The sequence below is a fragment of the Botryllus schlosseri genome, chromosome 7 (genome assembly GCF_051294905.1).
Source record: "Botryllus schlosseri isolate E-star chromosome 7, Bs_hap1, whole genome shotgun sequence".
Taxonomy (NCBI): domain Eukaryota; kingdom Metazoa; phylum Chordata; class Ascidiacea; order Stolidobranchia; family Styelidae; genus Botryllus; species Botryllus schlosseri.
Window position 1 is genome coordinate 28,159,392 of NC_137242.1, and position 19,957 is coordinate 28,179,348.

Consider the following 19,957-nt stretch of genomic DNA (forward strand, 5'->3'; position numbering starts at 1 on the left):
GTGTGAGTATTGGTTGCGTTACGGTTGCCGAAACTCATTGATTGGAGCTCGTTTATCAACATTTCCTTGTTATGACTTGTGTGGATTGTGTCTGAAACGTTCGCGCAGTTTTCTGAGCGCTTCCGCGTGATGCTGGATACTGACATGGTGGAATTTGTTGTTTGAGACTTGCTACCGTGGCGCGTGTTGCTTTCCGGAAGTATTTCGATGTCACGAATTATGACTCGTGTAACAAGGCCACAGAAAATACATTACGATTCTCGCTTTTCCAACTTTCGTCAGTTGCAGGGTATACGCAGTTTCGCATTTGCTAAGTTGCATCAGTGCTTCTTAACCTTTACTTACCTTTACAACACGGACACTCTACAACAAGGGACACCAAAACGAGGCCCGCCTGCCTTCACATCGCAGTATTGCTGACATTTTGCAAATTTTGGATAATCCTTGTACATTTAAATCCGATCGATTTTTCAGCACATTCGCAAGCTGTCCCATGACCACTCAGGTCGGAGACGACTAAAGCGCGTAAAGGGGCCGAATGATGATGGTGATACCAAGGTCAAGTTCAGGTTTATTCATAAAATTTCATCATTTCAAAACACCACAAGACTGCGATGCAATGAAAGAAAGGAAGATGCCGAAAGGACTTGGAGTAGTCTATGAGATCAGACACCCACCTGGGCCCAAGGAGGAGGCATTGCAGTCGTAAAGGTCCCTTCGCGGCCAATGACTGCATGATTGGCGTACCATTGAATTATGTGTCCTCCGAACTATGATCGGAGTTGAAACACTTGATAATCTTCATACTTTCGAAATTAGATGACAATTAGAATTGTTGAATTCGCATAAACTCAAAAACTGAATCAATGGGGAATTCGAAAGTCATACAACACCAATTAATCAGAGTTCATTCCCATTAGCATTTTCCGTATATACACCAACATTGGCTCGTTTCGCATTATACAGTTATCTCGTTCTCTCTGAGCAAAAAGAGTGTGTATTTCCACCCCTCTGTTGTGCGGGTGTGAGTATACACCCATGGCACACGAAACCAGAACCTACCGCAGACTTATACCGCGGTATAATCGAGGACAACATTTTAATCTAAATATTACACTGGTCAACAAAATGAAAATTCTTCTTTCAGGCCGAACATCTGAGAGCCGTTTCTCTGGTTTTTGAGGTTGCTGATCACGAATATCACAATAGTTTTGTCAGATTGGCTCTTTGTCAGAAGATATTTATACCCCTAAGATAGGGTTGCCATACGTCCGGAATTTCCCAGACATGTCCGGAATTTCACTGTTGAAACTGCGTCCGGGAGGAATTCCTAAAATATGCCTAAATGTCCGGAATTTTGAAGGCTTAAAGTAAGCTCATAATCTTTTCGTAAATTAACATAAACAATATTATTTTTGGGCAGATTTATGCTACTTGAAATTGCTCTTCGAGCTGCGCACGATTTTGTAATACATATATCGGTTTTAATATGGGGACTACCACTATCGCAAAACCTGCGCTCAAAAATAAATAAAATTAACATTCATGTGCAGAAATCAGTATAATTGTAATCGATATCACAAGAAAACGGTATATTCATAGAGTCGGTTTAGGCCGTTTGGATGCTTTATTCAAAGATAGTGGTTTTGAATCTGGGGGTAGTTTGCCTTTATTCTGTGGTTCGCGAAGATTTTTAACGTAATCAGCTTCCTAAATAGGGCGTGACTAAGTCTGGGCAAATGTGCCGACCTTCAATTAGTAATTAGCTCATCAAATTATGCGCTGGGCAAAGTTGAGGTTGAGGTTTCCCAATATTACGGTTGGGGGAGGGGGATTTAGGGTTGGGGAGGGGGGCATTAGGGTTGGATGTGGGTTAGGGTGAAAGTTGCGATTGGGGTATCTCAAGATTGGGAATGGGGGATATTATGGTCGGGAGAGTGGGATATTAGGGTTAGATATCGTGTCCCTCACCCTAAACCTAATCTTGGGATACCCTAACCCTAACTCCAACTTTGACCCTAACGGTTATGGTCAAAGTTGGAGTTAGGGCCTAACCTCAACTTTGACCCTAACCCACATCCAACCCTAATATCCCTCCTTCATTTTCCCCAATACCCCCTCCCCCAACCGTAATCTTGGGATACCATAACCCCAAATTTGACCATAACCCACATCCAACCCTAATATCTCTATTCTCCCAACCCTAATATCCGTCTATTCAAATGCAAATAAAAAATATTTTGACGTTTACAAAATTTTATCGTGTACACGGGGAAACATTTACAGGTTTCATGGGGAACACTGCTCCGATCTCGGGAGTATATCGAAGAAGCGCCAAATATATTACCCCTAAACATAGTGCTGTTGCTGTATGAGTGCTGTGCGTGTAAGAATAACAAGCAGATTGGATTTTTAAACTTTATAGTACGACTGAGCCGATTTTATAACTAGTCATTACCGCGAACATGGGAGATTTTGGTCTAAATTGCCCCATGGATTATCTCCACAACACAAGCCAATTTGAAAAAACTAAGGCCATATTCGGAATCAGTGGCCTTCAAAACCCCCAAAACCACTCTTAATTCGTCAGCCTAACAATAAGTGTTGACCAGTGTTATAAATGCACGTATAGGCACGCAGGATCCATAACCGAATTAGAATAAGAATTAGAATGCCGGTATTTCGCTCTAATTAGTCTAATTACCAGGGCAGGTTTTTGTAACTTTTTTTTAGAACTTCTGGCTGCTTCGTAAATACTCAGAAGTTATGTAGTATGGTGTTTTAAGCTGTCAAGGGGAATTTTATATTTTTTCATGCAACTTCTTGCAATATTTTCGATTTTTCATTAAACATTTTGCAAGTTCTTCCGATTGTTCACGCAACTAACTTTTGACTGGAAATATTTGGCGCTATATCTCGAAAGATCGCTTGATTATTACACTGTCGTTTAAATCTGAGGTCCTTTCTGATTTGACGTACATTCAAGCTAGCCCGCCAAAAATTATATTTTCATCGGGTCATTTTTTCAGGCTATTCATTTTATTGAATTCACCTTCACTGATTTTTACGGTGCCTTGGATACGGATCGATTCAGGTATCTCATGGAACTTGGCCATAAATGCAACGTTGTAGTGCAACCTTCGTTAAAAGTAAATGCAACCTTCCACGGATTTAATTGCAAAAACTTGCCCTACTAATTAGAAAACTGGAATTCGGTCGTTTTCTCAGTATCCTTCTGATGTCGCATATTGAATAAGTGATGTTCTCGCATGCGTCATTAGTGTGCCCGCTCAAATTAATCTCGATATGTATTTTTGTTGTTCGTATTCATGATGTTTGTCGACTACAATGGCCATTTACATCAGGCCGATATTTGGTATTTTGATACCGTAACTGCCGACTTGTAGCACGGCCTACTTCTATAGGTTTTTTTGTAAGACACCGCTTCCGCGGATGATATAGCGAGGAGGAGCCTACACTGTAAGCTTAAACGCGTGCATTTATGCACCTACAAAACACACAATAATCGAATTTTTTTTAGATGCCACATTGTGTGGTAGCGATGTATGTCATAATATTGTGTGGTCTGAAGTGGCATGTCCGTACCTATCGCTGCAGAGCTCAAAATTATGTACCTGAAATACCTCCACAGGTTCTTCTGGAAACAATATTTTATTTCAAAAAGTTGCTTGTAGAATGTACAATAAAAGAAACAGTGTAAGTTGCCGTTAAATATGACAATACAAATTGAAAACATAACAATTTTTTGACATAGTAAGACAGGATTTTATAGAGTAATAACAGAGCTGCTTCGAGGTACAGAACTTCAATACACAATTGAATACTATATGTTTATATTGAATGAACCCGAATATTTTCGGATGACACTCGTCAGCAACTAGTGGAGAATTGGAAAAGAACATTGTATATCAACAATCGTATCACAAAATATGCCTTCACCAGCATGAAATGTCGAGAGTGAGCGTTCAATGAAGTATTCCCATGCAGGTGGTACACAAACTCTGTCAACAAGAGTTCGTGTACCACCTGCGAATGTAGTGGATTGAATGCTCTCTCTCTCTCAAAATTTCATGCTGGTGACGTCATATTTTGTGATACGATTGTTGTGTTGATATACAATGTTCTTTCCAATTCTCTACTAGATTTGCTGACGAGTGTCGACCGAAAATATTCGGGTTCCTTTCAATAATAATATACTAACAGTAATAACAGTATAAAAGAACTGTATTCGGAAATAAAGCAAGGTGTATGTACAGTAATGTCGTCAATAAATATTGTTTCTCACAAATTGACTAGTTTCATGATCAAATGAATGAATGAATGAATGATTGAATTGCCAAAAAACCATAGTAAACCAATTTGGGCTCAACAGTATGTTATTTTGGACAGCCCTAATGTACAGTGCCACTAAAAACGAAAGGATTACTAATTGAAGGCATAGCAAAAGTCTAGCCATAAAAAATAACGAATTATTGTGCAAATGCAAAAAATAACAAAATCCACTATGTACAGGTACATTCCATACCAAAAGAAAGCAGTAATCACAGTACAAGTACTTGGAGCTAGGGAGATTAATTAGCCTACATTTTTTCAATAGATTGCTGGGCATTTTGATATATTTTCCAAAAATTAATGAACTTGTTCGACTGAAGTCCCGAATTTTTATCACCAACAAGGACACGTTGAATGAATGGCCTTATTTGAAAGACCTTAGGATAACTAAGATCCCATGCGTAATAGCATGCTACGAAATCAATTATCATCTCAAACGGTCTTCTTTGGTTTTCGGATCTGCGCTTGATGGTGATGCCATTGGCCGCAATCCACGATTGTTCATCTCCATTCTCATGACGTGCAATCAAAAGATGAGAAGAAGTCAACTTTGAAGTCGTTAAATCGACAGTATGTGCCTGGAATTAAAACAATATGTTAGCTTTAAATTATTTTGCTAAATATTCACGTGCGAATCCAGAGCACATGAGAAATGCTTATTGGAGACTTCTCATCAGGGATGTAATGACTCGAATAATGAGTTTCTCATGACTAGACACAATATCTGTATTGACTCGACTTGAGTCATTGCGCATGACTCGAACCAAGTCATATGACTCGAGACTCAGATGGCCAAGAAAGGCATTTCATCGTAATTTCGAAGAATACTTGAATAACCACACTATTGACATTTCTTCTATTGGTACTGGCGCTTAAAAATGCTACCAGAAACTATAGATAACCCTGCAACACTTACGTAGGAATTCTGTAGTCGACCTCGGTCGGACGCGAACACGCAACATATTGGTGTTGTAGCTGTAGGTTATACCACTAGGCTATCTCGCCACACCAACTGGATATGTAGTTTTTGCTGTTTGAATGTCTGGAGTGCTCGATCAGTCAAAATTAGGACGGATCTGTGACATCGGCGGCGGATTGTCGATTTATGTCAAGTGCTGCTTTTCGAATTCTTTCTATGCGGTCTAGACCACTTGCCTGTCGGTGCTCCAAGCGTATGTGGTACAAGGGGTGTTGATGTACATACATACAATATCATTGTTAAAACATCGGCGCTTAAGCACTCGGGAACACGGATTTGTGAACACTCTCAGTATTAGAGACAAGATGATTTCTATACTGTGGATGTGGGTATATTCAGTTCTGTCTATTAATAAATCAAACATTTGGTAAAACCATCAGATTTCGATAAAACGAAAATGTAGAAACTATGCGAAATGACCTTGAGTGTAATCTTTCAATGAAACACCCACAACATCGAAATAAGAGGCAGGTACACTGAATTAACATTAATAGAAGGTAACATAAAAACGTCAAGCGACCATAATTAAGTGCCGAGTTTGGAAGCCGCGTCATATCCGTAATCTCGAGAGCTGACCATAGTATTGATTAGTATCGTTACGTCGAGATACAATATAAGCACCTTTTGAAAATGGAGGCGTGTGCGGTATGTTAAGCGAATGGAAAACTTTGTATTAGTTACTGGCCAGGCGTTGCGAAGGCGTTGTAAAGTAAGGGAACCGAGGCGTTGAAAATCCATTGTAAGAAAAGGTAAAGATAAGACATTGTCAGTCTTACGATTTTTTATGAAGACATACTTGCACGCATTTGGTATTACGGAATTATGCATGAATTAAACATGCGTAAAAATATCAATGCATGCAAGACTCTTCAGTTATAATGTAACATGCCAGAGACCCAGTTTTCCCTGATATCTTTCTATTTAGGAGTTGATAGTTATCGGATATAAAGAGGCCTGTGATTTATAAGACTGAGTTTGCTGACAGATATAGGCCTCTGTGTGTTACCGGTGGGATGGTATCATGTTACCTTTGTAATTCACTGCTCATGTGCTCATAACATATTTTCGTATACATTTCACATGCATTTTGGCGATTGTGCGTGGCATTAGACTGATTGGAGCTATACTGTATGGACCCACCTGTCAATGGTAATTGACTTCAATACACCTGCGGGTATCCACAAAACGAAAATATGGACTGGTTATTTCATTTATATGAATCAAGTGCAGATTTTTATTAACGATCATTAGGCATTTATGACTTAAACAAAATCCGCGGTATATGAAATACTATTTAACTAATCCAGACCAAATATGGCATCTGACATATATTCAGATTTGGACAAAGCACTCATGTAGAAGTAGCGTCTACTCAAGTAAAAGTATAAGTATCAATTTGCAATAAGTGAAAATGTAAGTGTTATAGGCTTAGTTTTGCCGAAAAACTGAACACTGTCAAGTGGAAGTATAGTTTAAAATTGTTACCACGAATACCATCATCATCATCATCATTGGTTTATTAGCAATTTTATCAGTTCAATACACCACAAAAATGCGATACAATGAAAAGACAGGAAGATGTCGAAGCGACAAGGAGTAGTCTACCACCTGCTGCATATATTGCCCGATTAGAAGCTGCTATCCTGCCGTGGTACATCGACAATTATGGGTATGAATTTCTAATTCAGGTTCTTAATTAAGGCGAAATTTCAGTATCCGAAGCGAGCAAAGTCCATATACTAGTATAACTATAATAAGGAAAATCATATGGGTGTTTGAATTGTATACCATACACTCCCAGCGAAAAAAGTACGTATTGACAACCAATGTGTGGTAGGCCTACACGAAATCAGAACCTAACTCAAAAATTTATGCTCCGTTTCTTCGTCCAGACCTTCCCACGTCATTTCGTTTACAAGAATCATTTCGATTAAAATGTTGTGATTGATTTATACCGTGGTGTGAGTTGAATATAGGTTTCGTGTACTATGGCTATCACAGTGCAAAATAGCTCCCTCAAATAAATGGGCTGACTTTATTTACCTATTACCCATCTGTATCTACTCACTGTCTCACTACATTTTGCGATGTGAATTTTTGGCAGTCTCAAAGGCACTTTCATTATTTGTCGCCACTTCGTGAACATGCATTACCATTTTCAGATGTCGAATCAAATGTGTAGTTTTTGCATTCAATTACGATGTGCGGTGATACCGAATTTCCATTGCAACGCGATAAAGATTGACGCATGAAGCTGGAAGATGGGTGGATTATCTCAATTTCTCGTGAAACTCACGTTTCTCGCGTTGCTTACGATGATTACAATGATTATGCTCGGAAAGCATTTACACTACGAAGCATATCCGACTCATGTTAACTCTGCGCTGTAAGTTGGAAGACACAACTCAACAGTGTCATTGGAAGACGCTATGTAAAGTCTAAGTCTGGCTATATATAGTTTCTAGGGCAGTGGTTCTTCACCGGTGTTCCATAAACCACTAGGACTTCTGTGACCAAAGGAGTTCCGTCTGCGACAACGCGACTCATGCATATGATTCGTGATGATACGCCCGCTATGGTAATCATTGGTTGCAAGTAATCGGGCCCGATCAGTAGTCGAATTGTGACTGTGCTGTTGGTACGTCGTAACGTATACGCAAGACAGATTGGAATTCGAAGTCCAAAATCAAACGTTCTAAAATGCCACTTTTAACTCCAATATTTATAAACTCATCGGTAATTAAGCAATTGTTATCACGCTGTTGCTTGTCGGCAGAACAATACGACGACACTTTCCAAGGTGAGACCTTGCATTTTACAGCTGGTCTCTGAATGGGAACATCTGAAGTCACACTGATTTGCAATCAATAGTGATTATAAAGTTTTTGTTTTGTGTGGAAATATATTTTATTGGTTGCGTTGTTTTAACACTGTTGATACACAGTTCTTTTTGTACCCCAGTATTGTATGGTAATGCATTAGATGACTATTAGGATGGGAATGGGTTCCGCGAATGCTTGTATTCAGGTTAACCATTATTCTAGGGTTATACCTTATAACGTGCTCAGCATTTCACTTATAGATTTTGCGCAAATCATCCTGAAACTGTTTTATGTTTCTTGAGGTGGGCAGCAACGAAGTCCTACCTTTTTAAAGTTTTGCTCACTTCTGCTACTTACGTGTTATGATTTGTGATTACTTCCACTTCTACTCGCACTGCTATCAGGCTAAATTACTCATTTTTGCACTGTAGATTCTGTAACGTAGAAAGTACTTCTAGGACTGTTTTGCATCACTATTATATGTGAAATTGTTATGACAACCGAGCAAAAGATACCCTGAACATATTTTCGGAAACGTGCACCTATTTGTAGTGTCGTTGGTCATTTTTCGTTAGTAGTGAAGATCCACATGCAATGCATATAGGCGCCACTTCCACAGGAAGTTGATAATTGATATTTACAATCAATTGCAATTATGGCTACTTTTATGTTACAATAATACGTCCTCCCGAAGTACCGTAAGTCTGCATCAAACACACTTCAGTTCAAGTTTAATCCACACAATTTTCAGCGACATATGACCCAGCCGGAATACATGGTTACTGCGACATTAATTTGCAGTTAATATCATCAATATTATTTTCCTTCCTGTTAGCCGTAGGTTCTCATAACCGGGGGACCAAAGCCGCCGTTTCCCCTCCCATTTCCGACTTGCACATTGTGTTTCCATACGTGCCACGACTTCTCATCAAAGCCGGATGCAAAACTTTATGTAGCGTAGGTATAATTCGATAATATGTATATATTTTTGAGCGAATAATATAACAAATATCAATAAACCTGCAATCATTTTACAATACCTCTGTGGTCCACATCAAACTGGTCCTGTGTCCCACCAGTGGACCATGGCCCCCTGTTTGAGAACCGCTGACTTAGACCAATGCCTCATTATTTTACCAAATTTGGAAACTAAAAAAGGTAGTTTTATAATCGATCAAGCATGCAGTAAATGCACAATTGCACATGTATTTCACAGAGATGCTCTTCCTACACCGCATCTGATCGGAAGACTTCCTACAACAAGTCTAAGCGCTTTCAACGTATTGGGATATGGCAACACGTCATTAATGGCGAGAATGGATACCCCAAGAGAGGAGTTCGAATTCATTATATATCCAAGGAATAATAGCTGCAATGATAAGGCATTTGGAAAACGAGGTTGTCCATTCTGTCGTTTTGATCGCAACAGCCTATTTGATAGAACACTTGGACTACAGGAAAATTAATGTGTTACTATATAGCAGTGTTGGGATGACTCGAGTCATGACTTGACTCGAGTCAGACTCGAGTCACCTTTTCCGTATGACTAAATTGACTCGAGTCACTTTGCTAAAATGACTTGACTTGACTTGACTCGGCGTATCAAAAATGTGGATTGACTCGTAACTCGGAGCAAAATTCACGAGTCAATTTCAAGTCATCAAGTAATCGGTTTCGAACGTATGTTCGTATGTTCGAACGTATGTTCGAATTGTTCACGAAAAGCTGCTGTAACCCGTGAGAGCGACCAATCTTTCAATGATTTTTCGTTTTACTGAGCCTCCATTGATTTCTCACTCTCACAAATATATTGACCACAAACGAAGTCGAAGCTTATAGCTTACTTTGTCGTAAACTAGTATAGTAAAGTAATTTGATAGAAAAATGTATATTTCACTTCTCTGTTCTTACCTTAACCGAACCTCGAATATAGTTTACATATAGTCCCCACCAATTGGCGCAGGCTCGAATTTTTTCATATCAATTTGTAAATAGGTAATGTATTGCATCCTATCAATTCGTTTCTCTATTCTCTATTTTGGATGGTGACTATAAACTGAGGGTATGCAATTACTTACGTAGTTTAGCAGTTCTACGTAGCCTATATGTGAGCGATACAGCGCCTTCTTGCGTGTATAGTTAACTCTATATTCGTTCATCGGTAGAAAATCAATGACCACTCAACCCGTATTTCAGACAGCTAGCAAAATGCAATGACGTAATCAATTAATCATGCTTCATACTTGGAAAAGGCAACTTGACTTGAATTGTGACTTGACTCGTGACTTGACTTGATTTGACTCGACTTGACTCGAGTCACCTACAAAAATCAAGTGACTTGACTTGACTCGAGTCAAAATGCGCAATGACTCGAAATGACTCGTGACTCAAAGGTAGTGACTTGATCCCAACACAGCTATATACACAGCGATTTCTTTTCATATAATTCAATTTGCCACCATTGGCAAATTTTGCACGCGTAGTAGCCTATTACATAGGTGATCATTGTAAGCTCCAATCATATACCGTTATAAAGGTATGGAAATGTTCTGCAAACATGCTTGCATCGCCTATTTAACTCTTAGCGTGATACAAAATCCATCCACCGCCAAACGTTTAGTAACTAGGAGTGATTCAAATATTTACGATTTCTCGTCCCCAACAATTCATCTTCTTGCTGTTACAACCCTCGGCAACATGATATATAAGCGGATGGCTGTCGGCAGATTCATAATTTGAGCAAAGAATAGCGAAATAATGGTGCCCTCTTCAAGTGTAAATGGTTCCCTCCAATTTGTCTTTAATCGATTATAGAATGGGTATTTGTCCCCTAACCACTTTGCCACGAATCAATTATTATCGCAAATATTGGCGTTTTAAGTTTGTTGAAGCTTAGATAAAAGCATATGCCAATATTTGCGATGATAATCGAATCTTAGCACAGTTCCGATTATCATCTTCCTTCTCCAAGCTATTGGTATCTGTTGATGACCACGTATACGATCTTGATGGCGATGATATCAATGAAACGGCCACAACTAAATTAATACGCACGTTTGATGTGATACCAAAGACCCACGGGAACATAGAAACCTGGTTTTAACACATTTTTATACCCAAAATTGTCATTTAACCCACGGGAGCATAGATAAACCTGGTTTTAAAATATCCGAATTCCATGATGTCCTCTATGTATCCTAAAATACATTTGATATCATACATAATAATGAGAAGTTGAGTTTATGTGATCGTTAAAAGTAAAAGGCCGAGTCTTAGCCTAATGAAACACTACAATGAAGAATTTCCACTCTGCGGGTCTGTACTTTATTTACAATAAAATAAACAATTCAATAATATCAAAGTCTGTCGGACCGGATCAATTGAGTAGCAGCCTTCCTTCCACTTACTCCAAACTCCAACTCGAATAGCAGCAATGACTTATTCTTACAGATCCCGCGATTTACACATTCCAGCATTAAGTTATTGATGTTTTATAGCGCTGTGGTCTATGATAGTTTGCGTGACATCCAACATCAAGAACGCGAAACGACGCAATATTATCAGGCGGACGAGGGGAGCGCAAAAACTACTTCAAGCCGTTCGCCTCGTGGTTATTTTTGTGACCGGAAAAGACGACAGAATGAATAGGACTGAGATTGACAAGGAACAGAAGCGATACGGGGATTTACTTCAGATCGGTATCAAAGAAACGTACACGTATGATGCACCATGGGCATCTAACAATTCTCTCTAATGTAACACTTTCGCTTTTCACTAAGGCTGGGCAAAATCGAGTATTAGGACTCGTGTTGAGTCTAGTATTTGAGTACCACTCCTTATGAGGTCATAACTGTGTGGAAGATGAGGAAAGTTCAAATAAGTACGTTTTATGCGAACATAAAATACATATTGCCACTTCTAAATCACATTAAATGCAGTTTGGATTTCACTGCGCTCTGTGACAATGCTCTGGGTCGATCACGACTTCACATTTATTTTCACTAGCGTGGGTTGCTTTGTACTGCACACTGTTAGGGTTGCATTTAAAACAAATGGCTGTTTAAAACATGTTTTAATCAGTGTTTCAAACAAATTTTAAAAAGAATTGTGTTTTTTTAAGTTGTTAATAATCTTCGCATAATAATTTAAATACTTCCCAAAAACATCTAGTATGAGCCTACGGATGATTTACACTAGATATAGCCGACGTATGCGATATGGAACGGTTGGAACCCTCGAAATAGTCGTTCCAACAGCTATAGTAGGCTACGCACGATCATTGGTACGGAATGAATTTTATGGTGATGATGACCGCGGATCGTAAAAATGCTGTATGACAATGTAGTCCTGATTAAGAATATTTTTGGTCCGTATATGACAGGGGTTGGAAGCCTATTTCGTCAAAGGAGGTATATTTTCAATTGTCAATCGACTATGAAGTCACAATTAAAAATACGTGACGTCATGTCCTAAAACAAACAAAAAAACAACAATAAAAAACATGTTTTAAACAAGGGCGTTGTTTGAAACATGCTTGTTTTAAATGGAATACTACACACAGTGCGTTCAGAGTAGGAAATGCTATCGATATTATAATTTCCGTTGATATATTAACTCTCAGTGGCATGGAGCGTATAATTTATGTATTTGGAACAATCTTATTTCAGAACTCGACTTAAATCATTACAGTTAATACTACATTCAGACTCGAGCACTTGAGTCATTGTGTCTAGCTCTAATTATCTCTTTCCAACGCACAGGAATGTTGGGTGGAAAGTACTAGCCGGAATGCAATGGGTCCAGACGAACTGCCAGAGTGATTGGTTTTACTCGTCAGCTGACGACGACATGATGCCCGATCTCCGCAAAGTCTACGGCGAGATACAAAACCAAATGGATGGCGATCATTTCGAAAACACGCCTATCATTTGCCAGAACAGCCTGCGCAGCAACGAAGGACCGATCAGAGATAAGCGTTACCGAAACTCAGTTCCATACGAGCACTACTCCAAGGATTCTTATCCAAGTTTTTGCACAGGCGGTTTTTATTCGATGCCCGCATCGATGTCGAACGCCATCTATCAAGTGTCTAGGTATCACAAATATTTTTATAACGACGACGTGTGGGTAACCGCCCTGTTGCGACTTTCGGCAGTTGATGCGGGCCTCGTCTGGTGTACAAATGTGACTGATCAGTTCTGTGCAATAGCGAAATTCAAAGGAGGATCGGTTCAGCATGCTTTCGGCAATGAGAAGATAATGTCGGACAAGTTGTGAAGCCTTTATGCCTCTACATATAAACCAAAATGAATTAAAGTACTTCACTTTACATTACTGCTGACCTGTGGTGACTGTTTATTAGGGCTGTTCAAAAATGACTTTTTCACCTCAAATTGCACTGGCTATTTGATAAAATTGTTAGGTTACCTGATTTAGGCCTACACATAACATTTGGTTCAATTCCAACCAGTAGCCGCATTGCTACAGCAGAAGAAAGTTTTTATTTATTATATAAAAATTGATAAAAAAGTCAAAAATTTCTTCTTACCCCATGAAAGTGTTAGGTTGTCTATATACAGTGGTGGCATTTGGGGTAGGCGAGGTAGGCGGTCGCATAGGGCCCCCTTGGTAATTTACGCGCTTTCGAGGGGTCCCTCTACTCGGTTTACGCGCTTTTTTTTTTTAGGTATTTCTCCCGTTTACGCGCTTTTTCAGGTATTTCTCCGGTTTACGCCTTTTTTTCAAGTAATACCATTTTCTGAATAACCGCGGAAATCCTTGTATCAATATAGAATATGTTAGGCCTATTGTACCGTATGGATAGGTCAATCAACGATTCCCATTTTTTAGTAATCATTTTACGAATAACCGTTAAAATCCATGCATCATCGTAGAATATGGCACCGTAAGCAGTAGTCGATCATTAAATTTCTGCATCCGCTAAAGGAGCTTACTTTGATTTTATGAGGGCCTTCTTGCTAAATTTGTGCGAAGGTTAGTTGTCATTTTGCGAATAACCATGAAAATAGATGTACCCATGTAAAATATGGTACCGTAATCAGTAATCGATCATTAAATTCCTACACCCGCTAAAAGAGCTGACTTTGATTTTATGAGCGTCCCCCCCCCCCCTTCTAAATTTATGCGAATTTAATCATCATTTTGCGAATAACCGGGAAAATACATGTACCCATGTAGAATATGGCACCGTCCTTGTAGAATGGCACCGTAAACAGTAGTTGATCATTAAATTTCTGCAACTGCTAAAAAAGCTTACTTTGATTTTATGAGGCCCCCCTTCTAAATTTATGCGAATTTTAGTTATCATCTACCTATGTAGAATATGGTACCTTAAACAGTAGTTGATCATTAAATTATTGCACCCGCTAAAAGACCTTACTTTGATTGAGGCCCCTCCTTCTATATTAACGCGATTATGGTTATCATTTTGCGAATAAATGTAAAAATACATGTACCATGTAGATTATGGCAGTGCTCTGCAACCGGGGTTGTCGTACACCCTAGGGTGTACCAGAATTTGCAAAGGGTGTACCACTCGGATGGGGTGTACAGGGGTGTACCAGATCCGAATTACAATGACCCGATGGCTAGCTATCACAAAGACAGGTATATGGGTCAGTACAGGTTGACGCACAGGTGAATGAGCAATATGGTACGATGTTATCTCAAGTGTAATACTGTACACCGCTTGATTGTGATGCCATAAGCAAATATTTCTCCTATTCATTTAGCCGTCAGCAATAGACCAATGGTTCCGTTTGATGTTGGAAAGTATGCAGTTAACAAACATGTGTTCAGCTAGTCATTTGTCTTTTAGTGATTTTTGAGGAAACCGCCGCGATAGCTCAGACTTCTTGAATCGGCGGTACTTCCTACCCGACGTTAATAAATACCGCAATGCACATAAATGAAGTGACGTAGCCAGCCAGGGTCGAAACATCTTCCATGTTGAAATCGAAACCCTTTTTTTTAAATGCCAATTTTATGTCCAATATTTCGCCATACATTTGCAATTTAGTATTTTGTTATTAGTGATGCAAATTAGCGACAATAGACTGTGTATAGCGGCATACGATCTGAGTTTACTGACATCTCCTGCAGCCCATGTGCTACTATCGACTGTGTGTGGCGTGGGGCAGGCCTGATACGCAATAGGCTGGTGCGCCTGCTATCATCGCTGATCTGAATTACCGCTTCTGCAGCAATAGCTTTACCTACTCTCTCTCCCCAATAGCCTACTGTTACATTTAGGTTGATTATCGTTCGTAATGTCATGCTGTTTTGGGGCTGACACGAAATCAATTCCAATTTGCATGGCGGGCGGCCTAACTGGCTGCGAATAGACTCTGTGACCAAATACTATTTTATTCAAATCCAAATTTTTTGACGGCAATAACTCCGCTTCTACTGGTTGGAATTGAACCAAATTTGAAGAACATCATTTTTATAGACAACCTAATCCTTTCATGGGGTGAACAGAAAAAAATCACATTTTTCATTATTTATTTTTATATTATAAATAGAAACTTTTTTCTTCCGTAGCCATGCGGCTACTGGTTGGAATCGAACCATATTTGGTGCGTAGGCTTAAGTTAGGTAACCTAACAATTTTATCAAGTAGCCAGTACGATTTGAGGAAAAAGGTCATTTTTGAAGACCCCTAATGAACAGGGCTGTACGAGTTTTGAGCAAACGTTAAAAGGGTGTACCACGTCGAAAAAGGTTGAAGAGCACTGGATTATGGTACCGTAAACGGTGTTCGATAATTGAATTTCTGTGCACGTTAAAAGAGCTTACTTTGGTTTCATGTTAATGAGGTCATATTGTAACATGGAAATGAAAGCAAATGAAATCATGTAGGCTATTATATATATTGTTGTTTACTGAGCCATTCTCATGTCTCGACATATTAGTTGTGTATTAGGCCTTTTCTGAATGGAAATTTAGTCTCAGCGTTGTCATGATGGTAAAATTTGTTCATTCCTTGGCATTGTATTTTTAAAGCTATACCAAGTTCAATGCGCACCCGATACAGTCAGTCAAAAAGTGTTTATTTATAGTGTTGACAGAAAGTTTTTTTTTTCATTAGAGGTGGAGGTCTTTTAATTGGTGGTGTACTGCAAATAGATATACAATAGATCTCGCATCTTTCCTGCATACAGGAAAAGTTCTAGCTGCCTGATACCTGATATTCTATGACTAAAAAATCGATGTCGATACTTGAAAGGTTTGAATGGCGGCTATCATCGAGAAAGGTGTACAGAAGGCTACAGCTATTCAATTTGTTGTGAGGTTGATAATTTATTGTGATTTCACAGGAAAATATGTTCGAAAATGTGACCGAACAATTTAGCTATGACCCGCATGCGGCCCGCAGCGGTTCATTTTGTGGCCCGCGGCCTCTTTCATTACGAGCGCAATTACTACTGGCACAGCATTGTTGCATATTAATTTAGATACTTAGCTCTCTTATAGCACTGTCGCTATCTCGTTTGAATGCCCATTCTTTGATGTGTTCTGGTCTCTTGATATGTTTTCGAGTTTAGATTTTTATTATTCTGGATCAGTATTGGTATGGACGAATGTTCCCTTCAATTTTTCACTAGTCTGCGCGCACTCACCAACTCACCGCGCGGCCCCTTGGACAACAGTATGTAACGACTGAAAGAAAGATCATCACTTTGGCTTTTTTTTTTGTGCGCGGCTTGGAGGGAACATTGGTTTGGACTGTGGTTTAAGATAATACCGCTCCTTAGTACACTTTAAAAGAGTGCTTCACTCACCGCGAATGGTTTGAACAGAAACAAGAATAAGACACGGCGAAAACCGGGTTTGCAACTCTGCGTGAAATAATGAATTTGCTTTTTCATATATAAATGGAAAACATATATATGTCATATTTGTCGAAGAACAGTTGTCGTGACGAAGCGTAGAAGCTTAAAACGATACCGCGAAAGTTTCGTCTACGTTACATATCGCCTGATCTTGGAAAAAACGTTGCTACCTATAGGTGTCAAGCCCAGCAGTCCATAGTTCGACGAATTGTTAAAATTGCCGACGACGTTACAGACCCATTGGAATATTGCTAAACCCAAAAAATCTGCTAGAGAAGGTGTGATTTCAATAATAATTTAACATAGTGTGCGAATACTCACTGTTGTCCGATTCAACTGTGACCAGTAAAGTTGTCAGTCGATGTTTTATCGCCTGTTCTGAAACACGTTGCGGCGTATTCTACTTTAGCCCAGCATTGAGCGAATCCAACGGCTTCACAGACATTGCATAGCTAATTTTCTTGGTGCATTCTATCAGAGTGGACATAATTGTCGAAGAAATGCTGGCAAGGCAAACGTGGGGAGGTGGCCAGCGAAAAACATCAACATGATAAAGTTGACTTCTGTAACTATTGGTGGAGGGCTCCAGCCTTGGAAGGAAAGGACATGGGTTAATTGGTCAGAAATGATCCCTAAACACCAGACTTCTTCTCATATCACTGAGAGCTCAAAGTGATAATGGCCCCTGTTGTAACGAAAAAGTGACCATGATTTCATACTTGCTCGCTCACGCATTAAAACTAGAGGTCGGCCGATTATGGACCTGACCGATTATCGAGGCCGATATTTGGAACTTTCCCGATTATCAATATCGGCCTACTAAGGCCGATATCGCGGCCGATATTTTATACATAAAAAGAATTCAAAAATATTGGAAATTCGATGCTCCGTGTTCCCAATTTCAAGAAATCGACGACGCAAAGGGTGATACGTGACAGATTTACCTTTGCAGGACGAATTTAACTGGAAGACCATGCAGAGAAACTGTGCTTCCTTCATTACAATCTACTTCTACTTGAGTGATCTGCAATTCTGTATCAAGTTTTGGGTTATCCCAAATTTCAACGAAAGTGCACAATTCAGCAATAATTCTTTTTAATTTTTAGTTTTCTCGTTTGTTGTTCAGCTTTCTGTGGCGTGTACAAGTGCGATCTATCCTAATATATAGTATTTTTGGCGAAATGGTTTTCTGCTCCTTCATATTAATATTGGTCTCAGTTATCGGTCTTGTGAGTGTGTCGATAATCGGTATCGGCCTGCTAAAATCAATATCGCTCGACCTCTAATTGAAACAGAGCGTTCCGTTCTCTGGTGGAAGAGTTTCAAAGGTGCATGCATATACCGACTTGGCAATGAATGCAATGCACGCTCCATTAAATGATTTACTTGCGACGCTGGAAGATACATATTCTCACAAAAACAGCGATTGCAAACTTACGAACGCTCTCCGTTAATGCTTTAGAATGCATAAAAATGGACTAGACGGCCGTATACGACTAATAAATAGGCTTCAAAAGCCTAAATTTGATACATGCCCACAAATGCATGGTTATAATGGTTTGCGGCCCGCAGCGTCTTTAGCTGGTAAAATGCGGCCCGCTATACATGGGAAGTTGAGAATCCATGAGCTATGACATCAATTTCAGCAGGGCAGAGCAGAGAATTGAATGATCACAGGGAAAGTTTTTGCAACTTTTTTACAGCTTCCGGCAGCTTCATTAATACCCAGAAGTTATGTACTATTGTGTTTTAAGCTGTTTGGAGGAATTTTAAATTGCACCTTTTCTTCATTTATTCAAGCAACTTTTTGCACATTTTCGATTTTTCATTCAACTAATTTTTTACTGGAAATATTTGGTACTATATGTAAAGAAATAGCTTGATTATTTCACTGTCATTTAAACTTGAGGTCATTTCTGAGTTGAGGTACATTCAGGCTAGACCGCCGAAAATTATATTACCACTGGGTCAATTTCTTCAGGCGATTGATTTTGTTAAGTCGCCAACACTGAGTTTTGCTACAGTGCCTTGGATAGGGATCGATTCGAGTATCTCATACCTTAAAATTTCAAGAAACTTATCCCTAAATGTACCTTTTTAGTGCAACTTTAGTGAAAAATAAGTGCAACTTTCCACAGATTTGACTGCAACCAAAACTTGCCCTAAGATCAGTTGTTGCACAAGACAATTTTTACCATTACAGTCTTGAAATGGGCTACAAGTTCAATATAAAGATGACTCGGTAAACAACATATTTAGTAAGGCGCACTCGTCAGTTGACAACCGTTAGCGACTTGGTATCACTCATTTATATGTCATCTTGTAATTGGTAGCATCAGTATCTCCTGATTACTGTAGTCAAGTATCTGCTGCAATGCCTCGAGTAGGCCTACATGCTAAATGTAAGTCAGGATCTCAGAAAATGAAGTTGTCTCAGATTCAGAAAGAAAGTAACAATGCAAATTTCGGACTGTTACACAAATATTTCAAGCCATCTATGTTAGCTCAGGAATCTTCTGCACAGATTGAGGATGATGCTGTTTTTCCACCAATGATATTGCCTTATTGACTTGAGTGATGTACTGCTAGACTTGAATGATGTGGTGCTATCAAATACTTATATGCTATTTGATTATAGTGGACTTTTGTCTATGCTAATTGTCAGTGGCGGCTCGTGACAATATCGGGTGGTGGGGCAAGGGCTGCAAGCGACGGTTTATCAAGATGACGTCACAATGACGTTTTCCAACGTAAACAAGTAACTTAATGATGTTACGGTAACATGAATTTCCCGACAACAGTGATTTTAACGTATGTGCCACGAGAGGTCTGCCGGTGAGCTGTGACTTGAAGTGTGGTAACTACGTAAACGGCGTACGGAACAAAGATTCAACGCGGTTCATGTTCGCACTAGACCTGACTAATTATCTGCAGAAATGGAAATGACT

At 39.3% G+C, this 19,957-nt stretch overlaps 1 protein-coding gene across 2 annotated transcripts; it reads left to right on the forward strand.

Annotated features, from left to right (window-relative positions):
* The first annotated feature begins 7,365 nt into the window (after positions 1 to 7,365).
* On the forward strand, positions 7,366 to 14,291 carry LOC145443196 (beta-1,3-galactosyltransferase 5-like). 2 transcript variants are annotated; one of them, XM_080321187.1, is made up of 4 exons: positions 7,366 to 7,718; positions 9,371 to 9,552; positions 11,652 to 11,871; positions 12,915 to 14,291. In XM_080321187.1, exons 1-4 carry the CDS (start codon positions 7,594 to 7,596, stop codon positions 13,429 to 13,431), a joined length of 1,044 nt encoding a protein of 347 aa, XP_080177313.1. In that variant the 5' UTR covers positions 7,366 to 7,593; the 3' UTR covers positions 13,432 to 14,291. The 2 variants fall into 2 exon arrangements, with proteins under 2 accessions (XP_080177313.1, XP_080177314.1); XM_080321188.1 differs by lacking the exon at positions 7,366 to 7,718 and adding an exon at positions 8,517 to 9,312.
* The last annotated feature ends 5,666 nt before the right edge of the window (positions 14,292 to 19,957 follow it).

What these genes read in the sequence shown, in the direction of transcription:
- LOC145443196 (XM_080321187.1), top strand. Translation starts at nt 7,594, where the DNA reads ATGGGTGGATTATCTCAATTTCTCGTGAAACTCACGTTTCTCGCGTTG. An exon ending in TAAGGCATTTGGAAAACGAG is followed by an intron (nt 9,553 to 11,651) that starts GTTGTCCATTCT and finishes GATGTTTTATAG; the next exon opens with CGCTGTGGTCTATGATAGTT. An exon ending in GGTATCAAAGAAACGTACAC is followed by an intron (nt 11,872 to 12,914) that starts GTATGATGCACC and finishes TCCAACGCACAG; the next exon opens with GAATGTTGGGTGGAAAGTAC.